General features: G+C 39.8%; 3 protein-coding genes across 6 annotated transcripts in view; all 3 read left to right on the top strand.

Annotated features, from left to right (window-relative positions):
- LOC130161779 (arf-GAP with coiled-coil, ANK repeat and PH domain-containing protein 3-like) overlaps positions 1 to 8,386 on the top strand; it is a 59,216-nt gene extending 50,830 nt beyond the window's left edge. The window contains exons 19-26 of one of the 4 annotated variants that reach the window (XM_056365141.1): positions 209 to 301; positions 551 to 643; positions 1,107 to 1,330; positions 1,699 to 1,808; positions 2,319 to 2,429; positions 3,009 to 3,070; positions 6,459 to 6,508; positions 7,508 to 8,386. In XM_056365141.1, the coding sequence (XP_056221116.1) occupies positions 209 to 301; positions 551 to 643; positions 1,107 to 1,330; positions 1,699 to 1,808; positions 2,319 to 2,429; positions 3,009 to 3,070; positions 6,459 to 6,508; positions 7,508 to 7,576 (812 nt within the window). In that variant the 3' untranslated portion in view covers positions 7,577 to 8,386. Of the gene's footprint in view, positions 1 to 208; positions 303 to 542; positions 644 to 1,106; positions 1,331 to 1,698; positions 1,809 to 2,318; positions 2,430 to 3,008; positions 3,071 to 6,458; positions 6,509 to 7,507 lie in introns of all 4 variants that reach the window. The other 3 variants (XM_056365139.1, XM_056365142.1, XM_056365140.1) reach the window with 3 other exon arrangements.
- Positions 8,387 to 8,722: 336 nt separating this feature from the next.
- On the top strand, positions 8,723 to 16,299 carry ube2j2 (ubiquitin-conjugating enzyme E2, J2 (UBC6 homolog, yeast)). Its single transcript, XM_056391814.1, has 7 exons — positions 8,723 to 8,881; positions 10,595 to 10,725; positions 13,215 to 13,255; positions 13,442 to 13,544; positions 13,681 to 13,819; positions 13,913 to 13,993; positions 14,091 to 16,299. The coding sequence occupies exons 2-7, from the start codon at positions 10,595 to 10,597 to the stop codon at positions 14,379 to 14,381; spliced, it is 786 nt and encodes a 261-aa protein (XP_056247789.1). The 5' UTR covers positions 8,723 to 8,881; the 3' UTR covers positions 14,382 to 16,299.
- A 63-nt stretch (positions 16,300 to 16,362) lies between these two features.
- Positions 16,363 to 18,213, top strand: LOC130179082 (RING finger protein 208-like). The gene is made up of 3 exons (XM_056391823.1): positions 16,363 to 16,674; positions 16,842 to 17,238; positions 17,353 to 18,213. Exons 2-3 carry the CDS (start codon positions 16,916 to 16,918, stop codon positions 17,441 to 17,443), a joined length of 414 nt encoding a protein of 137 aa, XP_056247798.1. The 5' UTR covers positions 16,363 to 16,674; positions 16,842 to 16,915; the 3' UTR covers positions 17,444 to 18,213.
- The last annotated feature ends 794 nt before the right edge of the window (positions 18,214 to 19,007 follow it).

Below are 19,007 nucleotides of genomic sequence, written 5' to 3'. Positions count from 1 at the left end.
ATTGGAATGGATCCAGTGACGTGGGGAAGCTTGCAACACTTCATCACTATGAGGTTCAGGGCGACAGGCCCCAATTGGTTTACATGCTACTGGAATTATTGTGGTGGTCTTGAAGCACCTGGGGACAATGTCTTGACTCAGAGAGATGTTAAAGATGTATAGATAAACAATCTAGACTGAAATATTGTGATGTTTTGTCCTTCGGCAGCAGCGGCAGCAAAGTTTCGCCGGGATTCCCTGTTCTGTCCAGATGAGCTGGACTCACTGTTTTCCTACTTCGACACCGGCTCGGGTCCTCGCAGTAAGTCCAATGCACAGTCAGTACAACACACATCTACAACTTGCAAGATTATTGTAGATTTTCAGTAAGATCTAGGTAAGAGCTCCTTACTGTAACAAAATAACTCACAAATTCAGGTTCTTATTGCAGTTTCTGGAATATTTTCTATTAATTGTCCAGTCCTACTGGTAATGGTGTGTGTATGAGCAGTACAGTAAGTGCTGTGTAATGATTAACGTGTCCGTGGCTTGGCGATGCTTGGCCCCGCAGGTCTTAGCAGTGACAGCGGCCTGGGAGGAAGCACCGACGGCAGCACTGACATCCTGGTTTTTGGCTCAGTGGTGGACAGTGTCACAGAAGAAGGTAAGTGTGTTTGTGTGTTTTACACAAGGATAATATCATGTTGTTTAGAATATAAAGGAGAATGCTGCTGTCAATAAGAGTTACACATGTGAAAGTAAACTACTGTGAATCATTACTTTTGTCAGCTATCCACTCACTCTCTTGCTACCAAGTACCTTTGATCACTTTGCCTATATGCTTGTTAGGATTCATGTAGCTGAAAAATACAAAGACGTCATGTTAAGTGTAACCAGATGTTCTGCATTTTTATATTAAGAAGGCCTCTATCCTGGAATTCCTGTGCATTTATTTAGTGTTAGTTGTTGCGCAGGCAGTGTGTATGGACAGAAGAGACAAAGACAAACTGCATAAAGAACGCTGGTATTATCCTTCCTACCATACTACATTCTTTCAGAAAGTCTAAAATATTCCATTTGTCATTTTTCCATCATTGCCATCGTCCTGTTTCCTTACCTACTCTCAGAGGAGGAGTCGGAGGAGTCTTCCAGTGGAGAGGTAGAGATCGAACAGGAAATGTCCTCAGACCCTGAGGATCCGAGGGAGCTGCATCCTGGGGCGCTCCTCCACCGATCCTCGCGTCTACACAACCTGCCGCTCATGGCCGAGGCATTGGCACATGGTGCGGATGTACACGCTGCAAGCGAGGAGGAAGAAGGGAAAACGCCACTCATACAGGCTGTGATGGGGGTGAGACAGTGTATTTGTTCAGCCTGCCAAAGTATTTGAGATTAGATAAAGTGGGAGGAGTGTAGATATACTACAACCTGATATAATCTGATTTAATTATTTAATCGTCATTACTGTTTTTATGATATCAAATCATTATGGAGACTGTCCGGGTTAAAAATGAAAAAGAAATTATTTGATATAGGTTATTAAACCATGTTTATGTTATCATAATCACAGCCATAAACAATTAGAAAAACAGATAAAGATCTCCTCCCTGAACATGTTGTCTGCAGCTAGGAGGCAATAAAAAATGGTTAGGGTTAGGTACAGCTCTCAAAGCAAAGTAAACTAAAATAAGCAACTCTCTCTGTCTGTCTCTCTGCCAGGGCTCTCTGATAGCTTGTGAGTTCCTGCTACAGAACGGAGCCGATGTGAACCAGAGGGACATGAGAGGCAGAGGCCCGCTGCACCACGCAACCTACCTGGGGCACACTGGGTAAGAAAAGCCAACAAAGTGAAAGGAACCGGTTAAGAGCTGTTTGCCTCTGCCCTCCTTGTGACTCCCAGTTCATGTCCCTGCTTGCATGTAACGAAAATAAAAAGTGGGTATTGTAGATGTGATGTGAAGCGAGTTCAATGAAATTACTCCGACATGACGAGGACTACCTCACTTACCAAGCATTTCTTTAGGACTGTAGTATTAATAACCATTTTCCACTGAAACTACCAAAAGCCATATTTTCTGAGGCAAACATCCTTGATCACCTCTCACTGAATGGCCTACACTCAGAGTTTCATCTCACTGTGTCAAATCATAATTCACTGCATGGAAAAATCAATGAATCAATGAATCAGTTTAACATTTTAAAAATATTTTACTGATTCGCTTGCTATTTATTTCCATGTGCATTTATTCTCCAATTATACTATATCTTTCCTATTTTTGGTGTTAACAACAGATGTATTAATATATTTCTTTTCTGTCTCTACATTGTGTCTTGTACAGCCAGGTGTGTCTGTTCCTGAAGAGAGGAGCTTCACAGACGGAGGTTGATGAGCAGGGTCATGATCCCCTAAGCATCGCTGTCCAGGCTGCCAATGCAGACATCGTCACCCTGTAATTTACCCATTATTCTTGGGCAAGAGATAATCATTGTTGTAACATGAATAACCGCATTCCAACTGAATTCGAAAGCAGTTGTTAGGGGAATTAGTAAACATTTTCCATACAACTCGGAAAGTGTAATCCTTTCCTTTAACAAATAACAACCTGACACAACCTGTCAGCCTAATTTATGATTATCTCTCATGAAATAGTTAAACTTACCATGAGTCAAGATCGTTTGTCTTGATGACTGTTTCCAAGGGAAAAAATTAGCTTTCGCCCTAAGCTAAATGTTGTCACAAGATGTAATTATTTTTCAGTTAATATGAAAGCTGGTCTTGATGATGACCTTTACTCTCTTTTTCCCCTCCCTCCCTCCTCTCATCCTCTCTCCCTCACTGCACCTCACCATCTCACCACCTCTCTAACGGTCTCCCCCCACTTAAAAATCTCAATCCCTTCACTTCCACACCGTCACACTCCCCTCATTTTATTATCCCCATTTTTCATTTCTGCCTCTATGTTTATCCTCCCCTTCTCCTCTATCCTTTTTCTCCCTCTGCCTCTCCCACTCTTGCTTCTCTTCGACAGATTGCGTTTAGCGCGGATGAACGAGGAGATGCGAGAGGCCGAGGCTCCGCTGGGTCAACCAGGTCAATACCCCAGCAGCAGCCCCACTGAGCAGCAGTATAGGAAATGCATCCAGGAATTCATCTGCCTCACCATAGACGAATGCTAGTCATTTCTGTATACAGGAGCATAGCTCGTGCTCTATACATATATATGTGTGTGTATTTACATATATATGTATATACACACACATATATACTGTATATATTCCTCCTGACTGGGAACAGAAAATAATCATGTAGACGAAGTTGCCCCTAGACACTGATCTCAAGTCTGTCACTTACATAGATCTAGGCTTACGGGCAACTTCCTGGGAGCGTCTGAGAAGAGAGGAGAGTACCACTTGCTCATTACAGGGGTGTGTTGTGTCATAGGGAGACCCCTGATGGACCTTTTTAACTCTACTGACGATACAGTCACCACCTCCATTTCTCTGCATCACCGCTATGTTTCTGCTTGCCATTACTCGGCACTGCTATACTAGCTACATCACACACGCACAGTAAAATGACTTTTTGGTGTTTTGCTAACAGGGTTATCCTCTAATTTATCATAACGTGGTTTAACCTTTTGTGTCAGGGTGTGGGTTTACTGTTGCCTAACAGCTCTTACCTCTGAAGAATTTTTTGCTGCATTAACCCCCTACACTTTATATCTATCCAAACCATCTGTGTGACATCTAACTTACCCATCTCTTCTTAATCGGAAATGTAAATATACATATTTAGAGGTTATATGGGTATTCTTTTAACTATGTGCTGTGGCATGAGGTGAAGAAAATGGTATTTGTTCCATTACTTAAAGAAAAAAAGAGTAACTGAGAAGCTACAGTAGAGGTGGGCAGGGTAGTTTACTGTGTATAAAGAGGTGTCAGGAAGGGAAATTTAATGTAAAACTGTGACAAAAATACTGAAGGGCTCGTGGGGAAGAGACCCTCACTTGCTTTCTAAGATACTTTGTGACATGATGAGTGAGTGAGTGAGTGAACAGGAGAATAAATGAGTGCATGTGTCAAAGAATACTGAGAGACAGAGTTAAATAATATGATATTATGTTACATTATGTAAAGGAAAAAAAAGAAACTGTGCACTTTTCCCATCTACAGTATTATAATTTTTATTTTCATTCAGTTAGTGTGACTTTTTTTATATTGTTCTTGTCTGCTCAAGCTGTTGTATATCTATCTATTGTCTATTTTATTTTTGTTTTTTTTGTTTTTTTTAATTTATGTCTATCTCCCCAGAGGACCAGTGCAATGCATACTTGGGTGCAGTTTTCGTCTGCATTTCTGTTAACGATTGTCATTTTAGTCTGAAAGCATTACTTGGAATTTATGACAGGAAGTCTTTAGATTGCATCATGTAACAGCACTCATAAAAGACGATTTGCTTTCATTTTTGCTTTAGAATGGCCTTAGATTGCTATGAGTACAATTATTTGGCATCCAAACAAACCACTGAAAGAGATTTTACTGGCTTTACTATGGAAATTGTAGTTACAGTTTATCTTTTAATTAATAGCAGTCTTTTGTCAGTTACTAGTGAGGATGAGAAGTTGCTAAGTTGTGAAGGTGATTTGCAGACAAACAGAGCAGTTTTGCAGCGAGGGAGTGTATAAAACTGGATTTACATCTCACCATTGAACAAGTCGTCTGTTCACTGCCGTTTACAGAACAAAGGCGACTTCTGAGTAAATAACCACACCTTAGTTTTGTTGTAAATACTCATCCATATGACAGTATCTGTGGTGAGATCATGGAGCTTGTGGGGTCAAAGGACATATATTTCTGGCTTCCCTCACTGGTCATCGCTAACAGTATTCTCTGCATGCTTTGCCAGAATTATTTTTGGGAAGTTCAACATTGTTAGCATTATGAGCATGATGAAATAATTTTCTATGGTTTGATCATGTCGTGCAGTGCAGTCCTGTGGAGTAAGCATGTACCACCAAGTCTCTTCCTTTTTGCACCTCTGTGCCAATCTTCCATCCACGGACCAAATCTGTGGTGACTTCGTCATTCCTGTCTTTTTTTGTTTGTTTGTGTCCACCAGAACTTACAAACAGCAATTCTGATTAAATTTTTTAATGTTGTGGTTTTATTTTCCTCTGCCAAAGACTTTTTAAAGGGAAAGTGTCTGACATTGATGTATGATATCACGTTTTTTGTTTTGTTTTGTTTTGTTTTGTTTTTTTACTGAAACTGTTCAGAGTAGATACAGCATAGTCTTACCATGCTTTGTGAAGTGACAGAGTGGTAGAAACACTGTTGGTGTACTCACGTGTTCAAAAGAGGTTACAGAAATATGACTGACCTGAGAGATTTTGATATGGCAGGAGATATTCTGCAATAGTTTGATGTACTGCAAGTAGAACCAGTCTAGAGGGTGATGTGAAGCTACTGTGACCAAACTGTTAAGGGCCCACGCCCCGGTGGAAGTATTAAATGTTGTGTCCATTGTGTGTATTGACATAGGAGTGGTTAAAGGTGCTGTTCAAAGCAAACATGCTGTAAATAGTACACTTGTGTATTTTAACTCGAAGCCAACTGCCTCCCTCTCAGCATTCAATCACGGATCCTGTCTGATCTGTTTTATGTTTGTCTTTTTATTCTCTTCCACAAAAAACTTGTCAGGCAGAACTTTAACACAGTTGCTGCTCTACTTCTTCTGTTCACTGACATTTGGATATCTTTGGAATACTTTCTTCCTTGTCTTTAGAAGCACTGAGGGGACAAAAAAAAACAAAAAAACAAAATGCATACAATAAAACTGAGAAACTCTTGATGAACTAACCCTGCTTCCTGCTTCCTGCTCTCATTTCTGTTTCTTGTCTCATCTCTTATGTGTGACATTCTCTCAACATTGCAGCAATATATTTCATATAGTTTACAGAAAATTCTAAATGATCAATTAATAAAATAGTGATAGATTTCATTTCTAGGTATCTGTCTATTTTGAAATATTGCCAGATGTTGGGAGAATAGTATTTTTCACAATCTGGTCTGGTGTGTCTTTTGGTCTATAACAAACTTTTGGGTAGCACTTGGCTTATTCAAAGCAATAAACCACATATCTTACTGCCAACAAATATACTGTAACTGAGGTGTGCACATGGACACGTCCACACTGCCAGCACACAAGTTTAAGATCATTTTAGTGTTTAGGATCTTATGGGTATTAAAAAGTGCTTCCATTTCTAGCCTGCAGCAGCAACACTGTGCCTTGAATAATTCAGTGTCTCCAGTGTGTAAAACATTTGTGTGGTCTCACAAGCATTGTTACACCATCACTGAAAAAATTGTTCTCACATGCCAGAAATGCCTAATTCGTCACCTTACACTAAATGTAAACAACACGTGTCCACTTGAGGAAATAAACCCTGACTGACATATCATTGCTTCTGTTACCACAGGGGTTGCCATGGGCAGCCGGAGAGTTAAACACAAGGATGTTCGGGATAGAGTGAGTGAAGCCTCCTGGGCCGCCTTACTAGTGGGACTAGTGTGATACTGGGATTCTCTCTGCTTTGGTGGTTGCGGATGATCTGTAGGGTGTCCTGATCTGTTTCCCTTTCTGTCATAGACACACTCCCTCTCTCTGGGAAAATATTTGAAGCCGTTTTGATGTTGTGAATCTTATTTGTCTCTTGGGGAGAAATTATGCATTTGGAAGGACACAGAAATATTCTGTTGAGGAATATTGTGTCGTAACAAGATGTGCCAAGACTCAGCTATAATGTGCTATCCACATACATTTGGAAATTTGCAGTTTATACCTCAAAAGAATTTTCAAACATCCAATGTATGGTGGGAAGTAGGTCACAGAGAATGGGTAAGTATATTACAGTAAAATGTGAATCAGACTAGTAAGTACATGCATCCACATATCACTTGGTAGTGACCTGAATATGAGAAGACAAAGGATTCCAGGATGATGTGGGAGGGAAATGGACAGGATGCTTACCACTCTATCCCTTTAAGTTCCTAATTTTCTGTTCTGCAAATGAACCGAAACTCCCTTCTCTGTATTCTTTTTTTTTTTTTAAAAAGCATAAAATACAGCTTAAGCATCTGACAGCGACAAAGGATTTGCTTGTATAAACAACAGATGCTTTATAGAAGAATGAATCACTTTTATTTTCCTGAAGGAATAGGTATCTATGTACCACCAAACTAAACGGAGGAGCTTCACTCAATCTTGACGCAATGCTTTTGGGGGGCTTTGCTCTTTCATGGGTGCATAAAGCAGAGGTTTATCTGCTCTGTCTTTCTCCCTGAATAGTGGAATGTGCGTTGCTGGAGATTGCATTATTTTCTGGCTTATTTCCTGTATTTTATGGCATTATAATGGTTTGGTGTGTTTATCACTTAAAGGAAAGCAAAACCCAGCACACTGGTTACCGCAGTCTCCACAGTGCCTACGACAACCCCACCCCCTTGACTTAAGTGTCCCCTGTTGCAGGTCACGTCTCCTATATTGATGTCTTTCGCGAGTTTTCTCTCCTCGCGTCTCTCCAGCCCGAGAAGTTGAGGAGAAGGAGCGTACACTTCAGCCGCTGCCAGGAGCCATAGTGGCCACCACTGACCACCACTTCAACTGACCACTCTTCAGTGACTTTGGAATCATAAGGGAGGCATTGAATGCCATTAAAAGAGACATTTTGACGCTAGGAAGTGAGTGCTGCAAGTGTAAGCAAATGGTCAAAACTTTGCAAGTAATATTTCATAACTGGCTTGTAATTGTCCTCATCTTATTTTGTAAATAAATTAAGTCAATAAGGCCAAGATTACTGACCTTGGTCTTGTCAAAAATAATGTTATTTGGTTCAAACAGTTCCTTTGAACAAGTGTTACTTCAGTTGACCTGACACCAGGTTGTCCTAGCATGTCAGAAGATCTTTGGACACATCAGCTGTTTTTCAAGGGGCACTCCAACACTTTAGTATTGCACTTCCATAAAGATGAAGGAGACATATTTAACAAGTCTTCAACACTACTCATACTCTTAAGTATGCATCAAGCACTCAAACTCTATTTTTCATTTGCCACTATGTAGCCTAACACATAGTGTATTTTGCCAGATCCTCCCTGAGTGGTAAATGCCCATGTCTTTTAAACTCCACTCCTCCTTAAAATTTGTAATCTCTGGGCCAAAGCCAAAATAACCTGCACAAATGTTTCCGTAGATGCCATTGTGCTCTCTGTGATGAGTAAGCTGTACCTGAGGTTTAAAATCAGTGAAGTGCCCCTTTACTATTTTGAATAATTTCATTTTGTCAACTGCAAATTTTCAAACTGTGTTTTGCAACTGGTTGCAGAAATAAAATAAATTGTGAGTAAAATGCCCTCTGGAATGTTTTTGTGCATCTCAATTTGTTTTTTTTTAAACTTTGGAAAACAAATATAAGAGCAACAAAGTTTATGCAGTAACATAAAGCACCAGAGAGACGTGTAGGTGAATGAAGAGAAGATGCAGACACAGACGACTTTGTAATGTGCCAATCGTGTCTTTATTACTAGAATACAAATGTATGTATCTGTATTATGATTATTAAGAATTTGCAGGCCTATTAGATATTGTTGGACTTTTTGAGAGATTACAATTAGACGTGATATTCCAGATCAGCTCGTGACAGTAGTGCGCTTGACAAGTCGTTTTCAACCGCTTTAACACAAATGAAGAAGAAAACCGGAAGCGTCACTTCTCCTGCTGCTGGTGAGAGCCAAAGCTACGTCGGTGTCATCGTCTTATCGGTTTGGGGGTTTGACTACAGAAACAACACCCTTATTTCGTGTCCAGCCACGAATACCCATTTTCACTGGGGTCTCTGGAGAGGTATGTCTGTGCTACAAGCCCTCTGGTTGGCAAATACGGAAGACGCGGGGTTCCGCTCTCGTTAATAACAGAGCTGTTTATGCTAGTGGATGCTAACGCCAGGTAGCTAAACATAGCTGTGGCCTAGGCTAGCTAACGTTAGCCGGCGGTGGCTAACACAGCGACCAGTGTACCTGTGAGCTTTATCCGGGTCCAGTTAGCCTGCCTGAGCGGACAGCACCAATAACGCTGTGATTATTGAATTAAAAATATGATGCTGTGCTGCAGTTTGGAGCTGGTCTGCTCTGTTTGTTGACTGTCGGTGGTCGAGGGACTGTCTGCTGTCTATCTAACTTAACGATCTGTTCAGGTAGACAGAGATTTAACAGTAGCATAGCTCGCCAAGGAGCGGATTAGCCTCAGCTAAAACACAAGTTGCGTTGAGTAACCTGTCATTTATGAGGAAGTGATGCTGAAATCATTTCAACTCTGTCACAGTTCAGCTCAGCAGCGAGTACATGTCAGCTGGTAGCCGCATGACAGCAGGCCAGATGGCAAATAGTGGAGTTGTCTTGAGTTCAGTGGGTTGAGGTTGGGAGCCAGTTAAAAGTACATTTAAATCCACGTCGTGTGGCCCAAAGATGTAGCAAAGTACAGTCTCAAAACATCAGTACTTTTCGTATTTCACTTTTTAAGACTTAATACTTGAGCTTTAAATTGAAATACTGTAATATTTTACTTGAGTCGACATGGCAATTTTATATCAACAAGTCACATAAGACATAAAAAGAAATTAAGACAAAAAAATTGAATAGATACATTTAAGTTTTACATTGGTAACAGTGCATTTACAGAACCAGGAGATATAATAAATAGTCTTAAATCTACATTAATGTTGGGCTTTTCAATAGCTGCATTTATTTGATAACTTTGCAGATTATTATTTGATTGCCACCTGATTCTGCAACGCATTGAAAAAATATTTACCAATAGGTTGAACTGATAAAATGAATCGGTGGCATTTGTGAGAAACATGGCTCTCCTGGCTACAGCTTCCTGATGTGAGATTTTGCTGTTTGTTTGTTTTTTCTAAATCTTTGTAAATTGACTTTTTTTTTTTGGACTTTTGACTGTGAGTCAGACTTTTATTGGCATTTTACAGACTAAACAATCCATTGAGCAATTAAAAAGTAATATATAGATACGTCATTACAACCATGCTTACCTCTAGCATTAAAATAAAATCTTACTCCTAACAGCAGTAGTCTTCCTTAATGTTTGTTGTTTTTAAGTGCAGTATCAAGGTACTCAGTACACAGTACTGTGGTAAGATGACCCCTAATTACTATCTTCAGTCCCTACGAAGTCCCCACAAATCCCCGTCACCTATCAGGTGACAGTATCTGTAAAATAACTGTTCTAAAAAAAATCACTTGTCAATCATACTAAAATATATATTTATTCTCTGCATTTTGAAGTTTTGCCAAATATCAGGAACAACTGAGGTGAAGCAGTGTACACAGAGCCTGTTTAGACACACAGTCACAACAGCATGAACACAACACGAGTTATCTGAAAGTTCAGTTGAAATGTCTGCAGTAAAGGAAGGATACACTTTGGTCTAGTATTGCAATGGAATACAACCTGATAGTGTTACCGCACTAACAAATTTCAAGACCAGAGATACCAAGATAAATTGTAGTTTCTCTCATTGCATGTCCTCTAAATCCTCAGATGAACAACAACGGGAATAAGAGAGCTCCAACCACAGCCACTCAGCGACTTAAGCAGGATTACCTCAGGATAAAGAAAGACCCTGTGCCTTACATCTGTGCAGAACCTCTCCCCTCCAACATCCTAGAATGGTAAGGTGTTCATCCTGGAAAGGCCTTTGTTTTTTAAACATCAACCAGCTCTGACACTTAAAAAAACATATTAAATTCTAAAAACCCCAACAATTATATAAAAATATAAGTTTCAAGACATCTGTCTCTGAGACAATCAGTGCCAACAGAATTGACCAATTACATAAGAAAATTCAACTGAAACATGTATATTCAGATTTAGTATTGGTGAACCATGCTGATAACTGTGTTGACAGTAGTTCCCATGAATCCTGTTATCAGTTTGTTTTATTTAACATCCAAATTAACTGGAAAAAGTGGTTTAATGTTTTAATATTAACCAGCTCCCACAGTGTGTGGCTGTAGGAGTACGTTTTTTTCAATGAAAATCTGATTTTAAAAAAACATGATGACTTGAAAGATCATCTATAAATAATGAATAATCTAAGCACATTTTTGTACACAATCCATTAAAGTTGTTGTTATGTGACTAGTTATAGATAGGCAGTAAAGATATCATAATAAAAGTTAAACATTTAGTCAGGGAATATCTGTTGGCATGGAGAGTACTTATGAGAGCACGATATAACATCCTGCAGTACATGTTGACCTATTAAAGCAGTTTAGTGTCACTACCATGATTCATCGGTTAGACTTCTTCCTGGTTCCTTTTGTGGTTTGAAGTATTCAGTCTCTTTGCTTCTTGCACATTTTATTTTGTTGCAGATTTCATTTTTATTAAATTCCCATTTTTGCCCATCCATCTACACTCAGTAAGTACATGTTTTTGGGTCATTCCACCAACTCACCTAGGACCTTTTTTTTTTTTTTTTTGACATGAACAAGGAAAAGTTCCATATTCCTCGTTGGCATGGGATAACCCCTTTTGCAAATTATTAACAATCATAAACTGTAATCTCATATTTAATGGTAATTTTATCCATTTGAAATAAAATGTACAACACAATAAAGTGTACAAAAAGTACTTTCTGAAGCCACTCTACATATTTGTTCATATGCTGGCTATACCTTCATTACACTGATACCTTTATAAGTTATGACTTTGTTAACTAAAATGCCAGTGTTTGCTTTAACCTACCCTCTTTGTTCAAACTATATATATTTTTTTTTTTACAATCGATGACACACCTGAGACATGCTGTTGATTTTCCGGGACTGAAAACGGGACATGAAATTATTTGTGCGCCTTAATCTATGATTCACCTCACTATTAGTTACGTGTAATGTGTGTTTAATGGTGTTCTGGCATTTTCCATCTCTGACCTATCAATGAGTGGGTTCTAATTAATGCACTCTTGTCACAGCCTTATCAGACTTGAGAAATAAGGAAGCATTACCAGTGCACACAGAAACTATTCTATTTATGGTAAAATACACTGGCAAGTAAAGCCTTTGGAATTGCCTTCATTTGTGTACAAATTTGTCTTAAAATATGGTCTGATCTTCATCCAAGTCATAATAATAAACAAGCACAATCTATTTTAACAAAGAATAACAAATAACACACAAATCATTGTACTGTTCTTTTCCGCAATGAAAACATTATTAAAACATTCACAGTGTAGACTGGAACAATTATGTGAACCTCAGAGCAACTGCTAAAGGCTTAGAAGAATCATTGGAGCTGGACAATATCTCTTGCATGGAGCGCGTTGCCATGCCATGGATACCACAGAGGAAAAGTTTCGCTGCGCCCCTGAAGGTTGCCAAAGAGCAGGTTGACAGTCCACAACACTACTGGAAAAATGTTTTATGGACTGATGAAACTAAGGTTTATTTATTTACAGCTAGACATCTTCAAGGGGGAAATTAATTCCCAAGTTTATCCAGCAAGATACCTGGATAATATCAGGGTGGCTGTCCAACTGCTAAAGCCGAAGTTGGTGATGCAGCAGGACACGACCCTAAACAGCATTGTTATGGAAACTGTTTGACTACATTTGGGACTTAGATGAATAATCAAATCACATTTTATGACCAATAAATGCAGAAAACCAGGTAATTCCAAAGGGTTCACATACTTTTTCTTGACACTGTAGATTGTTTTATTTCATTTTTATTTCATTTTTATTCAACCAATTAAGTCCTGTTGAGGTCCTACATCTCATGCAAGGGAGGTCAGTGGACAAAAAAGTTAGTTAAACACGACACGAAAAATTAATAACAATACTAAAGTGGATAAAAAGAGCTAAGAACTGAGACAGTTAACAATCAAGTTAATTACCATAGAATTTATAACTGTTCTGAAATTGGCCAGAGATATGATTCCTAAATTAAATTTTCTTCTGCTGGTTGTTTGATGTTTTGATCCCAGTTGGATCTTCGTGAAGGAAAAATGTTTAAAAATGATAAAATTAGAAACCATGCTGTTGTCATATGCTGTTGCCTGTGTCCAACATGTGATGTGCATCCTCCCTTTGTTTGTTTCAAGGGGCCTGAAGTAGAAAACCCAGACTCAGGCTAACACAAGTCTTTCCTGTCTTCTCTAGGCACTATGTAGTCAGAGGTCCTGAGAAAACTCCATATGAAGGTAAAAGCTCCTGACATTGAAGTAGCACCTACTCTTCTGGTAGCTTCTGTTAACGGGCATATTTTGACATGCCTATACTTGCTGATCTATGTGGCTTAGACATGATGTCAGATATGGGAAGAAGTGGCTCATTTTATGGCTCAGTTTGTTATCTGTCATGTGACATCATATTTGTCTCTATTTTAGGAGGATATTATCACGGAAAACTCATATTTCCACGGGAATTTCCCTTTAAACCACCAAGTATCTATATGATAACACCAAATGGGAGATTTAAGTGTAATACAAGGTGAGAATGTAGTTTCTTATTGGTGAAATGATAAAATTCAGGATTTCAAGACTTTTTGAAAAATGCTTTGGTTGTTATTTTAGAACTTGTTTTCCACTTTTCCCCTTTTTTGTAACTTTGCCTGTTTCTTCCACAGGTTATGTTTGTCCATCACAGATTTCCATCCAGACACATGGAACCCCGCATGGTCCGTCTCCACCATCCTCACGGGTCTGCTCAGCTTCATGGTCGAGAAGGGCCCCACCCTCGGGAGCATCGAGACCTCTGATTACACGGTGAGGTTGCATAAATGATCATGAATGCTGAGCAATGACATGAACGACCTGTGACGTCTCAGATATTTAATATGCATTTTATTCTTTTTCCAGAAAAGACAGCTGTCAGCCCAAAGTCTGGCCTTCAACCTCAAGGACAAAGTGTTCTGCGAGCTGTTTCCTGATGTAGTGGATGTAAGTATGAGGTGATCTCTAACTTGCAATTTGCTTCTCTCTGTTTTTTCTTTTTGGTGGCCTAATATTTTCCCTTCTCTTTCCCTCCCATCACCAGGAGATGAAGCAGAAACAGAAGGCCCAGGAGGAGTTAAGTGCCCGCACTCAGCCCCTCCCCTTACCTGATGTGGTGCCCGACGGTGACCCTCAACATGCCCACTATGGCCTCCCCGCCCTCAATGGAGGTCCCGTCCCGCTCGGGGCTGCCAACCCCGCCCCTGGCCTGCAGCAGGCCAATCGCAACCATGGACTTCTAGGTGGCGCTCTAGCCAACCTATTTGTGATTGTAGGCTTTGCGGCGTTTGCCTACACAGTCAAGTACGTGCTGAGGAGCATAGCTCAGGAGTGAGAGGAGCCGGCGTTGTACGCCGACGCTCACCCCTGCAGGCGAGCCAGCTAATGGACTCCACATTCTATAAACACACTAAGTGGGGGAGGGATGTTAAGTCCTGGGTTAAAACCCTCCACGACCACCACCACCACAACCACCACCACCATGGACTTTGGAAGATGGAAACTCAAAGCCGACCCACACAGGAAGGATTGAGAGGAGGGGGGGGGGGGGGGGGTGAGGAGGAGGAGGTGGGGGAGTGGACGGGAGTGGCAGTAGGGCCGGGGGATTGGAGGGGCTTAATAAAACGGTTGCGATCCACTCTGTGCTTCAGAGGTTTATGTCAGCAGTAGGAACAAACTTGGCTCATGGGTTGTGGAAATATAGAACTGAGGACAAGCAAACAGGTCGCAGTTTATCGCACCGTGCTGGAGGGCTGGTCACAATAACAGAAATGGGCTTTACGGAGGTGGATTAAAATACACAATCACAAACTTTACTGATTAAAGCTTGCTTCTTTAACAGTTAAGTAAATAATTCTTGAAGTAGATCTCCCCCTGCCCATCTCTTCCCCTGCAGTCTTTGCTGGTCCTTCATCAGATCTTACAGACTGGTCAGGGAGCGTCTTAATGCTGTGCAGTGCTGCATGTATTCAAATTTAAGAGAACAGGAGAACAGGTCTTTAAAGTCTTGGTGCTGGAGTTTTACACATTTCCACGAAACAGCCTTGAGGAAATGGCTTTCATTAAAGTGTAGAGGAGTTATGAACCAGTTTCTCACCTTTTAATATGACGTTGTCACAGGTGACATAGTTATTGTGCAATAAGTATGTTGTAGTATATCTGGATCTAAGAGGAAATGTAAGAGGAAGTTGTTTTGTTTTCCTTGGAATGTGTTGCTCTCCAGAAAATAAAATTCACTACCACATAATTGAAAGATCACTTCACCAATTGTAAAAATGATTCAAAGAATCGAATGTGTCTGCATTCTTAACACAAATTGAACATCACTGGAAAGACCTCGCAGTCCATGTTGACCTGATTTATGATTATATTGATTATGATATCAATATGCTCATTAGCAATCAGTGGCAAATTGAAGACGGCATACAACAGTATCAGTATACAGGAATGTGATACAAATTGTCAGTCAACGGGGGTGTTGACAATTGTCTCTTAAGTAGATAAAACAGCATAAGAACACAAACTTGGCCTGTCAGACTGTGAAAGAGCGACAGATACAGGGTCAGAGTCCGATGTGAGTCCAGATGTTCTCTCCAGTCAACCCATGAGCCGAGCAGTGAACCCAGTGCACAGGAAGTTAACTAGAGACCAGTACCTTTTTTAAAATTGGCTTAGCTGACCAGTATAGCACCACCCTATATAGGTCCAAATGATGAGACACATGGAAGAGAACCAACATTTTGTTTCTGTATATTATTTTCTTTTTTTTTCTTTTTTAAAAAAAAAAAAAAACTTTTTCTTTGTGTTTTTGTTCTCTTTATTTATAGAGATGCCTCGGCTTGTCTGTCATGGAAACGTCTAGTGTTTGCTGGGCAGAGTGTTTCAGACAAACACACAGACAGGCCATGGCCCAGGCTCACATAATTGCTGATAATTTACTGTTGTGCATTGCATTTAGTAAAGATGGTTCTACTGTGTATCTAATGTTTTAACAGAAATATGATCTGAAAGCAGAAGATTCGCCTTTCTATTGCTCTTCTTTTACTTGGCACCATCTTTGAAAAAAAAAAAAAAAGACGAACTGATGATGATGATGATGATGATGATGATGAGGATGATGGGAGTGCGTTTGTGTGATTATACAGCAAATGCCCAAAATTTCCATGCTTCAGTTAATCTTGTGTGACATTGTATGTTTTCATAGTAAATGCAAATAAATTACCCTGCTTGGCAGGGCGTTTTAGAAAACCCTCCTTTGAACAGCCCCCTGACAATTCATACTTTACAATACCCATAAACATTTCACAAGGTCAATGTTTCAATTCCTTCAAAATGTAAATGTCATTCAATGGCAAATCACAATGATATTGCCCACATCATTTGATAAGATAACGAGACTTGGAAGTGAGATGCATGTTTGCACTCAGCTCAGCGGAATTCCACAGAACGTTGTTGTTTATCTCAAGAGGGCGCTTCCTTGGAAATGTTGGAATCCACACGTGACAAGAACGGTCACGTCTGCAGGTACTGCTTTAAGAGCGCGTGAGCCAAGCGCACCGTCACAACAAACTCACTCAATCCAGCAGAAACTACAGCGGTGAGAACAGCAACCTGGGTCTATCCTGCAAGTAAGTATTCCTCTAACATGGCTGGTAGACGGTCTTTATATTATAGTGATGATGGTACTTTTGATTATTTAAGAGCTTTTATTTTATTAGTTACTTCATTTTTTCCTGTGTTGAATATCTTATGCGGTGTCCTCTATTAACATGGCTTGTCATGCTGTGTGCTGCAGGTTTGTCTCTCGGTCTGGTGAAGGAATACACACTCATCTTCCACATCATCCTCTACATCTGCACTGAGGTCACCATGTTCACCAGTGAAGAGCTCGAGTGTGTTGTGTGCTGCTACGAGTACTCCCGCGGTGAGCGGGTCCCACGGGTCCTCCACTGCAACCACACTTTCTGTGCGCCCTGCCTGGAGCAACTGTCCAAGCTGCAGGGAGTTATCCGCACAGTCTCCTGCCCTCTGTGCCGCTGGATTACTTGCACACGGGCCAGCCTCACCCTGCCCGGGTCCCTGTGGGTCAACACGGAGATCTGGGACCAGATTGCAGAAGATCACCCGCGGAGGAACGATGAATCAGTGGAGCATTTGAATGACACACAGACCCAGCTCACCAAGCCAAAGCTGTAAGTAGAGGTGTTACTTCAGGCTTCTTTGTGAGTGGCTGCAATGTTACTTCAGCATTAATGATAACTTATTCAAGCCTAATATCTAAACAAATCTCTCCTCTTTTTTGTTAGCTCTGATTCAACGCCGTCTGGCTTCAAGTTCACACTCAAAAAGATGTTCAGCTGTTTTCTGCTGCAAGGACAAACAATGGAGAGCTGCTGACACTTTAAACAGCCGAAGAAGTTTCACTTACAGCTCCCTTTCTCGTCATGTGTAACTTGACGGACCCGCAGCGAGTCTGCAGCGCAGGACTAAGTGTGTTTTGCATGAGCAGAGCAGCACGCAACAGAGCAGAGGTCTCAGGAGGCCTGTGAGGAGCCAAGGCCGGGACAGCTTCAGGTTTTGTGTGAGGTGTTTAAAGTACTGTGTTTTTGTGATGCACTTGAAAAGAAAATTTGCACTGCCTCTAAGTCAGGAGGTTCTCTGTGAATTTGTAGTAAAATACTGCTGTGTAGTTTGTTGTACTCTAACTGTGAAATATCAGAGAATCTATTTTTAAACTTAGTTTTTTACAAAGCTGAAGTGTGAGGAACTCGATCTGATGTAAAAAATGTCATTCAGTGGAATAGGGGATACTGTGATTTGTAAAATATTACATAATACATTGTAAATTATTCTCAAATTATTTATATATGTATAGTGTTTTGTTAACTATATTACATTTTTCCCCACATGCATTTTGGTACAACTGTAAAAGAACAAAAAAAACAAATGTCATTAACATGACAGATTCAGATCCTCAAAATGACTATGAATTAACTATGCTTTATTTATATAACTTAAATGAAATCATAACTATTGAGTGTTTAATGTCCATGTTTAGTCAGTTAATAAACATCATCTGTGAACAAATTGTTACTATTTGGACCATGAAGAATAATGTCGTAGCAGCCAGATATGGGCAGCATTTTAATAAAAGATGTACACAAGTATTTCTTGATGAGTGTCCAGTGTTTATTTAGAAGTCATGTTAGAAGTGTATGTGTTAACGGTGTGATGTGTAAATGTCACTTAAACTTAACAGAAATATTTCAGTTTCATGCAAACGCACGGTCTGAATAATTCCTTAATAGTTTCCTTGACCAACTAAAATACTATATTACTTTAATAATGAAAATTTTAAAATTTAATGCATAAACTGATATCAACAAAATATCACTTATCTGACACATAACATGTATTTTGGACGTTGTGTGTGTGTGTGTGTGTGTGTGTGGTCGTGGTCTGCTAATTTTGCATCAGTTACTTAATCTTTAGGCCGGTATGTGTCGACTTTAACAGTTTTGGATTTACAGAAATATGATCCATAAATATGAACTGCTTTACAATTAAGAGAATTTATCTAATTTAACACATATTTTTTCACATTTCACCTCTTAAATGTTTGAGTTTCTCCATGTGTAATGTTTGATTCTCCGGAATATTTAAGGTCTTTCACATTTAATAAATGCATTAATGTTTTTCTCCCAATATCTTAAATACATGACATTTTTTTACATATGTATTTATTATTGATATGGGTGACTGACACTGCTTTGGTAATAAAAGCCTCATAAAGCAAACTCTCCCACACGTTTTGTATGCAAACACACACTGCGATACTGGTTTTGGTTTAGGTCCCCTTCAAAAGGCCCAAGGAGTCTCTTATCTTGCTTTTATAGTCTGTTCTCATCAGCCGCTTCCAAAATAACAATGGTGCTTGTTTGAAGTTAGAGTTATGCGGAAA

The sequence above is a fragment of the Seriola aureovittata genome, chromosome 2, assembly GCF_021018895.1.
Source record: "Seriola aureovittata isolate HTS-2021-v1 ecotype China chromosome 2, ASM2101889v1, whole genome shotgun sequence".
NCBI lineage: Eukaryota > Metazoa > Chordata > Actinopteri > Carangiformes > Carangidae > Seriola > Seriola aureovittata.
Note: the sequence above shows the minus strand (reverse complement) of the source record. Positions and strands in the feature narration are given on the sequence as shown.